Below are 17,225 nucleotides of genomic sequence, written 5' to 3'. Positions count from 1 at the left end.
GCTAACACCTATTTTAAAGAACTACTTATTTTAGTAAAATAAACTGAAATTCATTTAAAAGACATTTTAGTTTTAAGCTATCTAAGACCTAAAATTTTTAGCCTTGAATGGAATCTGTCCTAAATTAAACGGTCATATCACACCTATTTGTACTTACCCTGCTTTGACCAAGTTTGGGTTTTAGGTTGCATTCAAGAGTCATTTTGACAATATAATTAAGCATCTGGTTTTAACAGCTTTTAAAGTCATAATTTTGATGCTGTAACTGAGTTCAGCCCCATAATGCTGTACTGCTGACACACAGTTAAACTGTTTCAAATACAATTTCTCACCCTTATCATCAACACAGCTTTTCTGATGTCCCGAATGCCATCATAGACCAATCGTGAGGCATCAATAAATTCATTTTCATCCATTGGTTGGGCAGGATCAGAACTGAGAGCTTCCACGGCAGCTTCCACTTGCTCAGTAAAACGTGGCATAACTGAAATAAAATGACAGTACCACGGACCAGTCACATGGTCAATGTGAGTGTTACCAGTTCTTCAACTAGCCTTTATAACAAAATCAACTCTTCACTCCTTGCCATTCATGCCAAGTGCTTATGTTTATGACTAAGAAGCTGAATTCCTTTTTTAAAAAAATTAATTTTTAATTTTCAACATTTACTCACATAAGCTTTTGAATTTTAAATTTTCTCTGCTTCCCTCCCCATCCAAGATGTCATGAATTCTTTAAAAGCAAATGATATTTCATATTAAAAAGTTAGAATACAATTATTTTCCTTGCTGATTAAGCATTCCTCTTCATTAGAGTAGCAAAATAATTTGGTATGGGTTGCTAAATTCTAGCTGCCTGGATCCCCATAAAACAAGAAAGACATCTGCCCAAACCCACCTGTATTAGAAAGAAGTCTGGTGGCCTCAAGAACCTTTTCGGTATAGACTCCGGGTTCATAGTTATCCATCTCTGAAGTGACAACATGAATGACTCTGGCCGCCCGACCCCGAATGGCACCAGCAGTGCGGTCTAGACCATCAACATCTTTTTCTTGGAGAGCAATCACACACTTGTTTACATCTTCCAAAATGTGATTTTCTAATGAGAAAAAAGCAGAGAAATATTTGAGGACATCTTCTAGATATGAAACTTTAAAGCAACCAAACAGTTGGGGTGGCAAACACACACTTAAGTTACTAGAAAATATGAATAAAAACCCTGCAACTATAAATCTCAGTATTAACATAGGGCACAAATACAAATCATGAATGTGCTTCTCTATCTATATACCTAAATGATTTCATTCCCCTTATAAAAGTACTATCTTCCCTCACAATTTTAAACCTAATCCACAACTTGCTCTCTATGTGACAGTAGGCAAAGTCCCACTGTTTGTCTCAGTTTCCTCTTGTGTAAGAGGCCAGTAGTTCTAGGAAGACTGGATTAGATCAGTTGTGCCTTTTGCATGCAAGCCAAAGGAAGATCTGTTCTCAGAGAAACCAGTGACCCCAGATGAGAAGTTCAGTGATTGTTCAAGGGTCCAATCCTAAAAAAGCTGTTTTGCACAGAAACTGTAGCCTAGACTAGTTGGTCCCATCTTAGACAAATGGATCCCATAAGTGATGGGTAGTAGGTTTAGTGTGGCCACAGGAACGGCTTTAGCTCTTCCTCAGAATTTGAGCGATTGCCCACCCTAGTTCTCTCTTGATGTCTGGCCACACTAGGCTACCTTCTGTGCCAGTCAACTCAACAAACACTGAAGAATAATCCACTATGTCTCAAGCGCTGCATAAGGCACTAAAGATACAGAAAACGAACAGCCATCAAGGAGCTGCTGCCAGTCTACAAGAAGTCTGAGGATGAATATCCAAATGACACAAAGAGAGGGATAGAAAGACAGAGACAGACAGAGTGCAGTGGCAGCTGGGGAGCCTTCAATGTTTTCAGGAAGGAGGAGGAACAATCTAGGGACAGGTAAGATCCTTTACCAAGGTAGAGAGAGAAGTCCTAGCTAGAACATCAAATTCAGGGACCAGTAGGAACAGAATGGAATGAACACGGGACTGGAAATAGGAAATTAGATGGGAAATTGAATTATTGAGTTCAATTCTGAATCCTTCAGAAAGATATCTTTGTGATCTATTGTTCCACTTTTATTTTTTTTTTTAAAGCAGAACCAAACTGCTTTGAGGATGATTCTGGTTTTCTCAGAGATAATAAATTGAAAAGTGCAGGTTAGGGGTGAAGGGTTGCATTTTGGACATGCTGAGTTTGAGATATCAAATATCCACAAGAGATGTTCTGAGGGAGAGAATTTGGAATTGAAAAATTAAAAATTATTTTTACAAAAATAAAATATCAAATTAAAAAATGTTTCAAAAAATTTAGGACAGAGAGGAGAGTAATATGTATAACAGTGTGGAACAATACAGAATGTGAAAGAATTGACAAAAGACCTGAAAGGATACAGGACTTTCCAAATAACATGAAATAAAGGAAAGTCAGGAACTACCACTAATTAAGGAAAAGGAATACATTTAATTTGTGAATTTTTTAAAAAAGAGTTAAATAATTTGAGCCCTAATTCAGATTAAGAATTAATGAATTCTCCCTCAGTTTGATAAATTAACAATGTTAGCAATAATTTAGGAAAAACATTTGAAAATGAGCCATTCTCCAATTTTTAAATGGTCTAAGGATATGAACAGACAGTTCTCAAGGGAAGAAACGCAGGCTATCTGTAATATGGAAAAATGTTCCAAATCACTACTAATTAAAGAAATGCAAATTAAAGTAAGTCTGAGATTTCAATTCATATCCAGTGGAGTGGCAAGGATGAAAAAAAAAAGAAAAAGGAAAAATGATCAATGTTGGAGGAGCTAAGTGGGGAGAAAGCACATGAATGCACTACTGCTGGACCTGTGAATGGTACAACCATTCTGGAAAGCAATTTGGAACGATACACAAAATCAGCTACCATTGCAAGGCCTATACTCAAAAGGAGATCAGTGAAAGAGCAAAGTATTTGTAGCAACTTTGTTCTGTGGTGGCAAAACAAAACAAAAACTGAAAATGAAAGAGATTTCTATCAGCTGAGAAATGGCACAATAAGGTGCGGTAGAGGAGTAAAAAGATGCAAACCCTTATGTGAACTGAGACAAAGTAAAGTAGAAGAATAATTTATAACATTAATATTAAAAAAATGAAAAATTTTGAATTTCATAAACTAATGAAACAAGTGGAATCGAGAGAATAATTTGCACAATAATAACACTGTAAAAACAAACTATGAAAGCTATCAGAACTATTGTCAATAAATAGACTGAACATTCCTGATACCAGAAGGATGATGAAACACGCTATCCACTAAAAACACGACAGATTTAGGGCACAGAATCGCACGCGCACACACACACACACACACACACACACTTGCACGTAGCCATTCAGGGGATTTATTTTGCTTGATTGTGCATAACTGTTATTAGAAATTTGTTTTTCTCTTTTCCCCCATTAATGTGACAGGAGGGAGAAAAATAATTTCTGTAAATTATTTAAAAACAGAAGGGTACAGACATGGAAAACACTGCATACACTTTCAGGTGAGATCACTGATTATCAGCTGTGCTTTTTTACAAATGACATCTCAGGAATGTTCTAGATTTAATGTGACTAAACTGATTCTTATTTAATAAGCTATGTGCAATTCAAAATTATAAATCAATACTGTACCAACTGGATTTCCATGGAATCTTATTCTAAGTGCCATTAATTTCAATCATCTCACTGAAATCTTCAAGTAAATGATAAAGGCAATAAATGTTCAGTTCAGTTCTTAGCAACATTAGAAGCAATACAGTACATTAAAAAAAATGCCCACAAGTAGCAATGTTGAGGGGCTACTGGAAGACTCACCACTACATTGCCAGTGGGGCTAAGTATGAGCCTAACAATTCAACAAAACAATTTGAAATTATATGAGAAAAGTCATTAAACTGCTAATCACCTTTGACCCAACAATCCTACTACAGAGCACTTACAACAAGGAAATCACAACACAGCAAACTATTCATAGCAGGTCTTTTCTGTGGAATGTAAAGGAATCCAATTACACTGTAAGAAATTAACTATTTGAAGAATTCAGAGATACATGAAAAACCTTAAGAAGTGATGCAAAATGAAGTAAACAGAACCAGGAAAATATAAAAATATACAATGAAGAAAATGAACACAAAAGGTGGTTAAACTGATTGAAATGAACACCCTTAATCCCAGAGAACAAATGGTTAAACATAACCCTTCTTCTAAGTAGAGTCAAGGGAGACCGGAATTGCCATTTTGCTTCCGACATTTAGCCCATCTGATGGTCTCCCATCAGACACTGATGCTCTTGGGGAGATAAGCCATGAGCTCTTGCATCAGTTTTCTCATCAAATAATAGCAAATACTTGCAGCCCCTCTTACAGGTTCGTTTGTGAGGTTCAAATGTGATAATATATGTAAAAACTTGCAAATGTTTGAGTGCTATATAAAAGTCAGTTCTTAGGAGAGTGAAATGTTGCACACATAAAGATAATTCTGTTGATTGATTCTGCTTAGCTTCTTCTGTGTTACAAGGAAAATAACTGGTGTAAAAAAAAAAAAAGGTCAATAAAAGCTAAAAAAATACATACTGGATTTTGAATCAGGATATATTGGTTTTAATCCTGTCTCTGACACCAGCTATCTCCACCCTTCAAAGAGTCAGATTTAAAGGTAGGAGGGACCTATGAAATCACCTCATTTTACAGATAAGGAAACTGAGGTCCAGAAATGGTCACAGAGGGAGCAAGTGGCAAAGCCTATACTCAAATCCAGGACAAATTCCAAACACCCTCCTCTTATGCACTACACTAAGTTGCTTTGGCAAATCAATGGGCCCAGCAATAAACTGTGTGTATTTTGCTTGAGGACCTTCTCAGCTAAAACCTGAGGTAACCACAAGAATGCTACTCATCGTCAACACTTTGGCAACTCATAAAGACAGTCTACTAAGAAGCAAAGAGATTTTTTTATTTAGCAATGTTAGAAATAGAATCCACATCAACAAAGTAAGTGATCTGAAGTACTGAAGCACACGTAGCTATCAATCTGACATCACTGTATTATCACTGTTATATTATACACTGTTACTGTACTGTTGTCAATTTCTGAAACTGATCAATTTAACACATTGAAAATACAGTAAGTAGCCCTATTGTTCTGGACACGTCAGTTCAAGAATGACAGTTTAGTACATTATTCCAAGATATTTGCTGCTCTAAGTTACCTAGCCATAAGGGTAATTACACTATCAATTTCACTGAACTAGTCTTTATATATAAAAAAAAAAGACACAAAAATTTACCACAGTAAGCATAAAGATGAAAAGGTCAATGCATTTATATGGAAAGAGTTATTACCAAATTCAATTAGAATGAAAATTTAAAGCCTTTATCATTGATAAGTTTCAAACTTTTATTTAAAATACCAATATAAATATATATTTTGCTTGGTTGAATGCTTTTTAACATCTTACGTGTTCTTTATACTTACAGGCAACATTCTGAATAGGGTTCATAGAGGGAGTCCAATTAGACAAGGCTTGGGAGTGGTTCAGTTATGCTTTGATGATCTTAAGAAAAGAATGGAAAGAGAAAGGAAGAGGAATATACTGGAGGGAAGGGCTGGGGGGGAAGGGGAGAAAGGAAGGATAGGGAAAACTTATCTCACATAATCTCCTTTGTATAGCCATCTATACAAAGAGGAGAGAGAGGGGGTGGGGAAAGGAACTCAAGTCTCATCTGAACTGGTTGAAAGAAGGAAAAACACACACACACACACAATTGGTTACACAAATACATTTCACTCAACAATGAAATAGGAGGGAAAGGGAACGGGGAATCAGAGGGAGGGGAAGTTAAGGGAGGGATTAGTCCTAAATAAAACAAAAGCGAAGGATACAAAATCTTGATAGCTCTTTTTGAGATAGCAAAACCACCCTGGGAATCTGAGCAGTGCTCGTAAATTGAGGGAATAGATGAACAAATTACAAAACACTATTGTGGCAGTCAGGAGTGGTAGCATGCAAACTTTACTTGAATACCCTGGGAGAATCACAACTTCTTTATCCATGTCTTTAAATTATTGTCATCAAGTAGAAGAATGGATGGTTTAACAACCCAATTACAAAGGCACCTGATCTGTTTAAGGTCACTAAGAAGAAAATAAAATGGTTCCTACATTGCAATGACCTTACGGTGATTTTCTTGACCACTAACCCTCGGGTCCGCCACTAGCATCCTCTTGACATGTTGTAGTACATTGTAATTTCCCAATTGTTTTTCATTTGCTAACTTATGTTTCTAAGTGAACTTAATGGGAACCACTAAGCAACAAAAAATACCCCTTTCAATCTATGTATTTAGGGCTAGCTATTTTGTGATATAGTACAGTTTATTTTTTGCCTGTGAAATGGTGAATGTCTTAGCTTCATTCCATTAAGTCAAACTAATTCCTGCTTCTGTCTTATACACAGGCACAGAACTCTCTCTACACACACACACACACACACACACACACACACACTTGCATAAATTTTTAAAAATATATTCCAGACAGCCTGCATATTTGTTAAAGAATTCAATTTCTCTTTCATATACTTTTGTTTTATGTGTCTCACCCTAAAGGTAAATGCCTACATTCCATTCTGCTGCTGCAGAATTCCTTTTGTTATAAGTGATTTGAAGAATGCTGCAGGAGAACATTTGTTTCTGGTAGGCTGTAGTTTGCCTCCCAGGTACGCAAGGAGCTCTGCAAAATGCTTGGAGACAAATTTCAGGACACACAAAACCTAACCAGAAGAAGGAAACTGCAGGAAGGCAATATCCAGTAGGGAAGTCTTTTCATTTAGATTTCAAATTTTTTGTTGTTGTTTGCTTCCAAACACATAAACAAAGATAGGCATCTTGTTTAGATCTATGAAATAATTCTGTACTTCACTGGAAAAACAACAGAAGGCCAAGATTTCCCCAAAAAGCCATAGCTGTATTTCTGGCACCTGTCTACAGGTGATTAAAGAGCAAATACATATAGCTGTTATCTAACCTGGATTTTCCCCACATTTCCTCTTTTTCTCAGACTAGGCATTTCTGGGTAATTAGGATCTTGCAGCTTTCATACATACAGACAATGGGTAATTCTCAAGGAAGGTAAAGGGGCCTTGCAACACTGGTATGCAGAATATAGTCTAACCCTTAAAGAGGTCACAGTTACAGCAGAATATCCAGGACATACTTAAAGCCTATTGTTTCCACTGAAAACTCCTAAATTCTACCTTGCATCTGTGACTACAAAACTAATTTAACGACTACAATGGTTGTCCCTCCTCTCCATGCAACCACATGGCTCTGTGAATGCTGCTCTAATGCATTCAAAGAACACTGGCGGCATTTGCTAAATGGAGAATGCATTTATATTTACTCAATTCTGAGGACATGGAATTGAAATTTATCTCAATGCAATAAAGACTATGAATTTCATTTGATAAACATTTTCTATACAGATGCAATTTACTATGATGTTACTGCTTTATGTTTACATAATGAAATCAAATATTTTTATAAGGTAAATTACCCAGATTATTTTCTAGTTCATAATTAAATGGCACTTAAGAATTTCCTCCCTGTTTTGTCTCTGTGTATCAGACACAGAGAAGAGTTTTGTGTTTGTTTTTTTTTAAGAGGCAGTTCCATTATCATTTGCATGTGATGGAAAAGATTTTTGGAAAGAAAAGACCTCCTTTTAGAAAAAATAAATGCAAGGTCAATACCTGGGCTACCACCCTCTCACAACAGTTCCCCTTTAAGCAAAAAGTGCTCCTAGTAAGCAGGTGGCTTTGCGTGTGTATTAGTCAATTTAATTTTCAAAATATGACAGCGGAACTTGAATAAGCCTTGGTGATGACTGCCAATCAGAAATGGGAGCTGAAGAGTCATGGATCGTATCCCCAGAATTGGAGGGAAAACATTCCCAACTCCAAGTACCAGCCAGCTTCTTAAATGCACACTTTTGGTTAGAGGGGAAAGAACATGGAATTGCTTAGTGCAAACCTGACCCAGTACTGATTAAACATGCAACTTTAAGTCCACAGTCAATTTGTATTATCTTTATTTTTTTAAATGACAGATGCTGATATTGCAATGTAAAACAATAATTTACCACTTAGAATTCTAAAGCTTTTCATATTTGTTGCAACCTAGATGAAAGTGTATACAAGTTTTAATATACAATCTTATTACCTGAAACAGCCAGGAAATCATCAATGGAAGTTATGTCATCAACAGCATCTGTTAGAACCCGGACTTGCTTTTCCCACTGTTCTTTAAAAAGATCCATATTCTCCTGGGCCAGTTTACTTTGTGGTTTTGCAGCCAAAGCCAATGCAGCATTAATGACCTGAAAAAAATGTCAAAGAATGCACATTTAATCTCATTTCCAGTGGCATTCAATTAAATCTGACAAACTATACTTGGTTAGAAAACTTAATAGCTATGGTCTTCCCCCCAAGTACATTCCTCCAGAGCTATATCCTGGCTGGAGCAAACCCATGGAGATCATTGGATCAAAGTCGCCATATTCTACTTTAACCCTTAAATTGATGGAAAAATTTCTATTATCAAAATGAGAAATTTAGTATCTATCTTTCCAATTACAATACTTTCTTTATGATGACAAATACAATTTCCTCTACAAGTGGCCTACTTTGAAAGGAACTTAGAGATAAGATAATCTAGACAAATCCTGCCATGTTAAAGCTGAGGAAACTGGGACCAGACTAGCTTAGGTGATTTGCCCATGGTCACGCTGAAAACAGTATGATAAATCTAATCCAGAATCACTAAATCTCAATCCAGGGCATGCTCTGAGAGATTTTATACATTAAGTCTTCAAATACAGGATGGACTTGGAGTCAAGAAGACCCAGGGTTCTTCTGCCTCCTATTGTTGCTAATTTTATAACCACAGGCAAATAATTAAGCCCCTCTAAGGCTTAATTTTATCATCTATAAAAGGGAAATAATATAACACTGATTATGTCATGCATGTCACTTAAATTCTCAGTGGTCCAGGTTAAGTTTTAGAGAAGATGGAGAATTACATTGATAGAGAAAGTGCCTCACAAGGAGGTCCTTAAACCAATACAATCATACAACCAATCTCTAATGCTTAGAAAGGTTCATCCAGCCTAATCTTCAACTTTAATAACACGGCTTATGGCAAAAGGACAGTAATGAAGAAACCCATACAAGAAAGGATGATAGTATGAATAGGACAGTTTAAAGGAGATGCTTCAAAACTAACCCAAGATTATGGAAAACAGATTTATAACTTGCCTAATCACTAAATATGGGATTTTATGGATCCTATAATCCTATAGGAGCTATGGTTTTTTAAATGAGCCTAAGGTTACCAATAAAAACTCTGAAGTGAACAACTTGTGAGAATCACCACCTAAAATTAAGGTAACTCAATGGCTATATGGTTGAGCAGAGATCAAATGTGAAGTAAGAGTCTTATCTGTCTGTCTAATCATGTCCAGGTGCATTTTGCTACCATTTCTACATTCCCTATAACACTCAGAACCCAAAAGAGAATGTCTGGTGCCTGCCCAAAGAACAGACATGAGAACACACTGAAATGGGTGAAATAAGATAAAAAGAAATGAACCACAATAAAAAGAACCAAGCTTCCATATGCCCTGATCTACAATACTGAGATCATTATATGCTGCTAAACAAAAGGCAGCTGTTCCTACTTCCTTTTCTTTTTTTAAATATATCATGTTTCGCCCATGCTTCACCAATACAGCTAACTACTGTTTCAAGTACAATGTATTTTGTTATAGTATTGACAACCAAGTGATAAAAGTTTTAAAACTTGCTTCATCTGATGAGAAGATGTCTTTGGACTGCTCTATCATGGCACAAATCCTGAATATGGGAGTGTGGGGGGAATCCCAAGAAAATCTTTCCCAGATGTACAAAAATCTTGTATATTACCTGGGGCCTCTGTGGATCAGTAATGTGTGAGCACCAGACTTCATTTAATAGGTTCTTGAAGGGAAAGGAATGAACTTGGCTACTTCTTAGTTGAAAAATAGCTCCTAAGTTTCCTGGGTTGTTTTTTAAAATTGCTTTCTAAAGAAACTAAGTTAAATGGGAAAGAGTATTGTCATCCAAAGGCAAGATGTTCACTGACTGGCATGCTAAAGATTAGTTAAGGATAAAAGCTACAACTATGTTTCCATCTACCATGGATGTTTTTCTAAAGGTTCTACAGTCTCAAGTCCCAACAGACAGACTTGCCTAGAGTTGTGATTATTTATTGCTTTTCAGTCTGTCAGTCAAACTAACAGAATGTGGGCTCCAGCAAGTCTACAGGGATGAATCTATATGGCAACAAAGTTTAAAAGGGACAAATGGAGGAAAAGGAAGAATGGGTAAGTTTCCAGAACTTGGCTTTCAATTTAGTTTGCTTAGGGAAAAGGAAAAGTAGTTAAGTGGAGGCTGCACAGAATTCACCTCTCTCATAGCTTCTAGGAAAGGTCATGCATTAAAGTCAAGGCAGTATGAATTATTTAAAAGTCATTTTTGTATTAACTAAAATGTTCAATGCACTCACGCAGAAGATGGGATTTGAGGGTCTTGAAGGGAGCCTAAGGTGGAGGTGAGGAGGGAAAGCATTCCAAGTCTGGAGGATAGCGAGTGAAAAGATACGGAGCTGAAAGAAGGTGTGTTCTGTGCTAGGAAAAGAGAAGACAAGCCCAGTGTCACGCGAAGAGGAGTAAAGAATGAGAAGCCTGGAAAAGAAGGAAGCTGAAAAGGGACTTATGAGGTAAAGGATTTTATATCTGATCCTGGAAGTATTAGAGAAGAATTGAAGTTTCATTGAATGGCGGTGGGGAGGGTGTGATGTGGTCAGATGTGGACTTTACAAAGAGTAGTTTGGAGGAGAGATTTGAGCTGGCAAGACTTCCACTTCTGCAGTCCTTCAGTGTGGCTTCTGATCTCATCACTAAACTAAAACTGCTATGGACAAAATTACCAATGGTTTTTTTTAATGACAAATTCCAGTGGCTTTTTCTTAGCTAGTTTCTCATTTGACACTGTTGCCCCTCCTGTTCCCCCGCTCCCCAACCACTACCAGACACTTCCTGAGCTTACTTGACCTTGCTCTCTACACTAGTGAATTCATTCCTTTCACCTTCCTTTTACCTCTGGATCTTCATGGCCCTTTCTGTTTTCCCAGGAGAGGGATAGAGGGACGGACCTCAGAGCCCTTGGGTGTCAGGGCTCTCAATGGGAGGTGCTGCTGGGTTGGTGTTAGCTTTGTAGGAAGAAGAGTAGCAACCAACTGCTTTCCTACTGACTTCTGGCTGATCTTTCATACAGTTCTGTGGTGGGAGAAGTCACTGTGGTTTTCCATTTAATTTTTTGATACTATTTGGTCAGATGTGAACTTCATGGTTTTGTTGGAGTTGTCCTAATTTCTTCACCAGTTACTAAGTCTCTTGTCTCTATAACATCTCCCAAATCTGTTCTTCTCTCTCCTATCACATGACCAGCAAACCCAGTTCAGGCCTTATCCTCTCACCTAGATTGCTGCAATAACCTAACTGGTTTCCATGCCTACTACTTTTTTTTCTCATCCATCTTCCACATCAAAAGTGTATATTCCTAATGATGAGGCAGAAAAGTGCTTGAGAGGGCAGTTGGAGCAAGCAGGAATCGAGACCAGGAAGTGACCGGTCAGAAAAGTGGTCAAAGATGACAACGACCTCCGTCCCTTTTCCAAAAGACTTCTCCTTCCTAATGGTTCAGTGGGGCAATGATGCGGATACAAATGGTGCCTTGAGGGTTAAGAGTTGATTTTTCAGCATTTTGTGAAGCCCCTAGTTTACTCTGTAACCTGAAGATGCCCTGAAGTCCTTTCCCCCTTATGTTGAACCTGTGCCAAAAAAATTACTTTTGTGTCCTTTATCCTGTGTTTCCCATCCTTAAATTTTTAACCTGTGTCCTCCTGGTCTGTCCTTAAATTGTTAAATCATAAAGAATTCCCTTTGTCTCCCTCATCCTACATCATCCTGTCCTGTCCTTAATCTAATCTCCATAAAAAACCTCTAAAACTACATCATCGTTCTGAAACCTCTATATAAGCATAACTGCCCCAAATATCAGTCTTAGCTTTCTTGCTAAGGAAGACTATATTGTTTTTTCATGTAAAAGAAAAAGCTCCCATTGTCTAAAAGACAAGGTCTAAGTGAATTCTTTCACACTTGAACCAGCTCTTCCAGCTCTAAACCTCACACGTCCAACCTCATCACTTCCTTGCTCAACAAACTTCAGCAACTCCCTATGACCTCTGTTTAAAACACACGATCTAGTATTTAAAGCCTTTTGTACTCTGGTATCCATCTAATTTCCAGTTGATTTCATGTCCAGGCTTCATACACTCTGTGTTCCAACTGAACTAGCAACTCCCTTTTCATTCGCTCTGCTTGGTTTTAACTCCATCATAATCTTCTACAAGGAACAAATTTATCATCATCAGGACAAACTCATCAATACAGACTGCTTCAGTTTGCTATTTAAACCTCATACCCTAAATTGCTTCTGCCTCTGCTTACAGGAACAGTAGGACTGGACCAAAAACCTCTTCTCAAAACTTCCTTTGTCACTAACAGCTCCAACATCTCCCTCAGGTCCCTGCCCCACCAATACTCAGTTTCCTTCGGGTACTGTCTTCCCTCATTAAACTGTAAATTCCTTTAGGGTAGGGGCTGTCTTTTTGCAGCACTTAGCATCACTGGCATTAGTGCTACTATGTTTTGTTTCAATTGTGTCCAACTTTTCCGGATCCCATTTGGGATCTTCTAGGCAGAGATACTGGAGTGGTTTGCCATTTTCTTCTCCAGCTCATTTGACAGATGAGGAAATGGAGGTAATCAGGGTTAAATGACTTGCCCAGGGTCACATAGCTAGTGTGTGAGGCCAGATTTAAACTCAGCTCCTCCTGATGCCAGCTGGCAGTCCATCCTCTGTGCCACCAAGCTGCTCCTGGGTAAGATATGATATTACAAAAGAGGAAACTAGGCCTTAATAAGTGAAATGCTTTTCTCCCAAGGTAACAAAGGAAGTGAGAGAGACAGGGTTCAAATGGAGGTCTCTCAGGACTCTAATTCCAGCATTCTTCACACTATTTGACACTGCCTTTAATGAGAACATATGCTTTCAGAACAAAAGAAGTACAAAGCTAGCTTACCAACCCTAAAACCTGGGAAACATGTTTGAACGTTACATGTCCTGTACTGAAGTTATCATTTTAATTAGGATTGACTAGACTGTACATGTGAATCTTTTTCAGACTTTAAGATCATTTATATAAATACTCTCAGTAGGTGTGATCAGCGTATGTTACCATCTGTTTCAGCCGATATGTGAAAGCATTGTCGCTTTTCAAGCATTTCTAAACCAAATGTGGAACCAAAGACATTAAAAATAAAGTGCTGATATGGTAAAATGGTAAATTTTTAAAATGCCAGTTCTCCAGAAATTCGCTTAAAAGTGATTCTGTTCACTGTGGTCGTCCACAAAAACTCCAGATTTGGTGACGAGACTTTCCTTTCTGTGTAGTTCTGGACAGACGGAACTGATGGATGAAAAATGTCCATCAGATAAAACAATTCTACCTTTACACTACAGAAAAGATTAAGCATGCTTCTAAAAGGACCTAGGATGAAAAATGCTATCCACCTCCAGAAGAAGAATTGATGGAATCTGAATGCAGATCAAAGCATACTGGGTTTTTTTACTTTATTTTTCTTGGCATTTTTTTGTCTGTGTTTTCTTTCACAACATGACTACTTTCTTTCTTTCTTTCTTTCACAACTTTCACAACATAATATGGAAATGTGTTTTGCATGACTGCACATGCATAACCTTTATCAAACTGCTTGCCTTCTCAATGATGGGGGAGGGGAGGGAAGGTGGGAGAGAATTTGGAACTCAAAATTGTAATATATGAAGGTTAAAAATTGTTTTTACATGTAACAAAGATAAAAATATTACAAAAATTGGAAAAATATTAATATAACATGATCTTAGTTTAAAAAAAAAGGAATGATTCTAAAAAATATGATTCTAAAAAATGATTTTCCAAAAGGAAGATGACTTGCTTTAAAAGGAAACACCAATCATCCAATAGTGGTCATTTTAATCTTTTAAAACAGGTTCACAAATAAAGCTTAATGTGGAGGAGGAGCTCACAGGAAACAGGCCTTGAAATTAGCTGGATGGTTATGGGTATGGAGTAGGTTCAATGCATACATGAATACCCAATCACCCAGACTAAGATCAATAGCAAGATTTCATATTTTCTAATGAAGTCGTAGTGAAGTGATTTTTGGCAAAATTTCATTTCAAAATCATTTCCATCTTTACACTAAACAGGATGCCTCTATCAAGTGTATCTATCTCACCATAGACTCTAAATGGTACCACTCACCAGAATGATGTGGGGCATATGTATGTAGGTCTTCCTACTCTGAACTTTATTTCCTTATTACCATCTGGGATATTTCATGAAACTTTGTAGCTAGTGAATTTGCAAAGTTACTCAAAGGTCATCCCCACCAAAAAAAAAAAAAAATTACAAGATTTAGCTATAAACTGCTTGGCATAGAAGAGATGCCATTTGATCAAACAAGACATCCAAAGCTTTAAAAGTTCACAATTGTACGGGGAAAGTACGGAGCATAATTTAAAAATGAAGGCTCAGAAAAACCTGTTAGCCTAATTTCTTGATAATCCCAGTTCTCCATGGGCTAGAGACTAGTTGGTTGGCTGCTGACTGATTTCACTGAAAGAGGACCATAATGACAATATACAGTATATTCAACTATGATGAGCTCTCTACCACAGGTCAGGCACCAAAAGTCCACATGAACATCTGGAGTTAAGATATATCTAAATTTCCACGTCCCACATTTCTTTTCAGAGCACAGGGCCTTCTTTGTTACAGGCATGCCATGCTGGCCAGTCCTTTGCTATTGTCTCCCATAAGTGCTTAAAAGAGGACTATAGTGTCCTTATGTCCCATCTTCTGACCTCCATGTAAGCACTTGCCTTGTGTGAATTCTCTGTAAAATAGTCTTTTAAACACATGTATATTTGGCATTTGAAAATTGTTCTCATCTATATAGACCTCCTCCTAACTGCCATAATATGACAAAAGTTCTTAGGAATTACATGTATCATCAGGGAATAGAGGGAGAAAAATTTGAAACTCAAAATTTTACAAAAATGAATGTTGAAAATTATTTTTATGTGTAATTGGAAAAAAATAAAATACTGTTTAGGTTTAGAAGGAACATGAAGAATCTCTGATACAAACAGAAGCAACCCTCCCTTTGACCTCAAGCCTTCCACCTCCTGCTGCACCTGTATCTTGAAACAAGAGGAAGAATAAAAGTGGGGAGCTAGGTGGCACAGTGGATAGAGCACTGGGCTTGGAATCAGTAAGATTCATCTTGATGAATTCAAATCTGGCCTCAGACATTTACTAAGTGTGTGACCCTGGGTAAGTCACTTAACCCTGTTTGCCTCAGTTTCCTCATCTGTGAAATGAGTAAGAGAAGGAAATGCCAAATCATGTCATTATTTTTGTCAAGAAAATCTGAATATGGGGTCATATAGAATTAGTTACTGAACAACAACCACAAAAAGGGGGGAACTCCTTTTAAAATTTATTCTTCAAGTCAAAATAAAAAATAAAAAAATCTCATATAGGAATGTAAAAACTGGTAAGTTCTTTTTGGTTACTTGTTCATGTTTATCTTTTTATGATTCTCTTCTGTCTGAATGTCAAATTTTCTATTCTGCGCTGATCTTTTCATCAGGAATGTCTGGAAGTCTTTATTTCATTAAATACCCAATCCTCTCCCCCATGGCCTCGAAGGATTATGATCAGTTTTGCTGGATAGGTGATTCCTGATTGTAATCCTAGCTCCTTTGAAAATTCCTTCTAGAATATCATATTCCAAGGTCTCTGATGCTTTAATGTAAAAGCTGCTAACTCTTGTGTAATCCTGACTCTGGCTCCATGATACCTGCATTTTCTTTCTGGCTGTTTGCAATATTTCCTCCTTGACCTGAGTGCTTGGGAATTTGGGTATAATATTCCTGGGAGGGAACTTCATTTTGGGATTTCTTTCAGGAAGTGATTGGCAGATTCTTTCCATTTCTGTTTTACCCTTCAGATTTAAGATATCTGGGCTGTATTCCTTAATAATTCCTTGAAATATGATGTCCAAGCAAGCAATATCATTATTAGGTATATTTCCCAAGCTGATTAAGGAAAAACGAAAAGAACTTATATGTTCTAAAATATTTACAGCAGCTCTCTCTGTGGTGGCAAAGAGCTAGGAATTGAGAGGATGCCCATCAAATAAGGAACAGCTAGCTAAACAAGTATTATAAATACGCAAATCAGCTACAAGGAAGATGTGATCCATCTTCAGAAAAGAAGTGATAAATAAGAGTGCATGGTTTTAGATAGATATATACATATCTATATGTGTGTGTGTCTGACGGTAGCCTTCTTTAGGGCAAAGTGGGGAGGGGCACAGAAAGCGTAGTTCTGAAAACTTCTGAAATGTGTAGTAATTTATTACATAGTTTTCCCAAAAAAGCAAATGTTTCCTTTTTTATCTTTTTATATTTAAGTTCAAAAGGAATAAAAGACTGAAAAAATACACTGTACCCAGTACAAGCAACGTGTCCCCAGTTATCTCTGAATTTTTGTACTTCCTTTTCCATTTGGTAGATTCTGCTTCTTTTCTTCAGTGAACTCCTGTGCCTCTTTCACCATGAGGCCAATTCTGGCTTTTTAGGTGTTATTTTCTTCAGTAATATTTTGGTGCCAATCTTACCAAGTTGTTTATTTTCTTCTCATAATTTTCTTACATCACTCTCATTTCTTTTCCCAATTTTTCATCTCTGTAAGTCTCAGGAATTCTTGTTGGCTCTGGGTCCAATTAGCATTTTTCTCAGAGGTTTTGCTTGTAGCTCTTTTTATACTGTTTTCTTCTAACTTTATGTTTTGATCTTCCTTGCTACCATATGAATTTTATGGTCAAATTCTTTCCTT

The 17,225-nt window shown here is 37.1% G+C and overlaps 1 protein-coding gene across 1 annotated transcript in view; it reads right to left on the bottom strand.

Moving 5' to 3' along the window:
- CTNNA1 (catenin alpha 1) overlaps nucleotides 1–17,225 on the bottom strand; it is a 154,114-nt gene that overhangs the window by 8,658 nt on the left and 128,231 nt on the right. Inside the window, exons 11-13 of the mRNA XM_072630419.1 lie at nucleotides 8,319–8,475; nucleotides 898–1,098; nucleotides 333–484 (exon numbers count right to left, since the gene is read on the bottom strand). Coding sequence (XP_072486520.1) covers nucleotides 333–484; nucleotides 898–1,098; nucleotides 8,319–8,475 — 510 coding nt within the window. The remainder of the gene's footprint in view (nucleotides 1–332; nucleotides 485–897; nucleotides 1,099–8,318; nucleotides 8,476–17,225) is intronic.

Source organism: Notamacropus eugenii, chromosome 1 (genome assembly GCF_028372415.1).
Source record: "Notamacropus eugenii isolate mMacEug1 chromosome 1, mMacEug1.pri_v2, whole genome shotgun sequence".
Lineage (NCBI taxonomy): Eukaryota > Metazoa > Chordata > Mammalia > Diprotodontia > Macropodidae > Notamacropus > Notamacropus eugenii.
The sequence above is the reverse complement of the archived record's forward strand: the minus strand, read 5'-3'. Positions and strand labels throughout refer to the sequence as shown.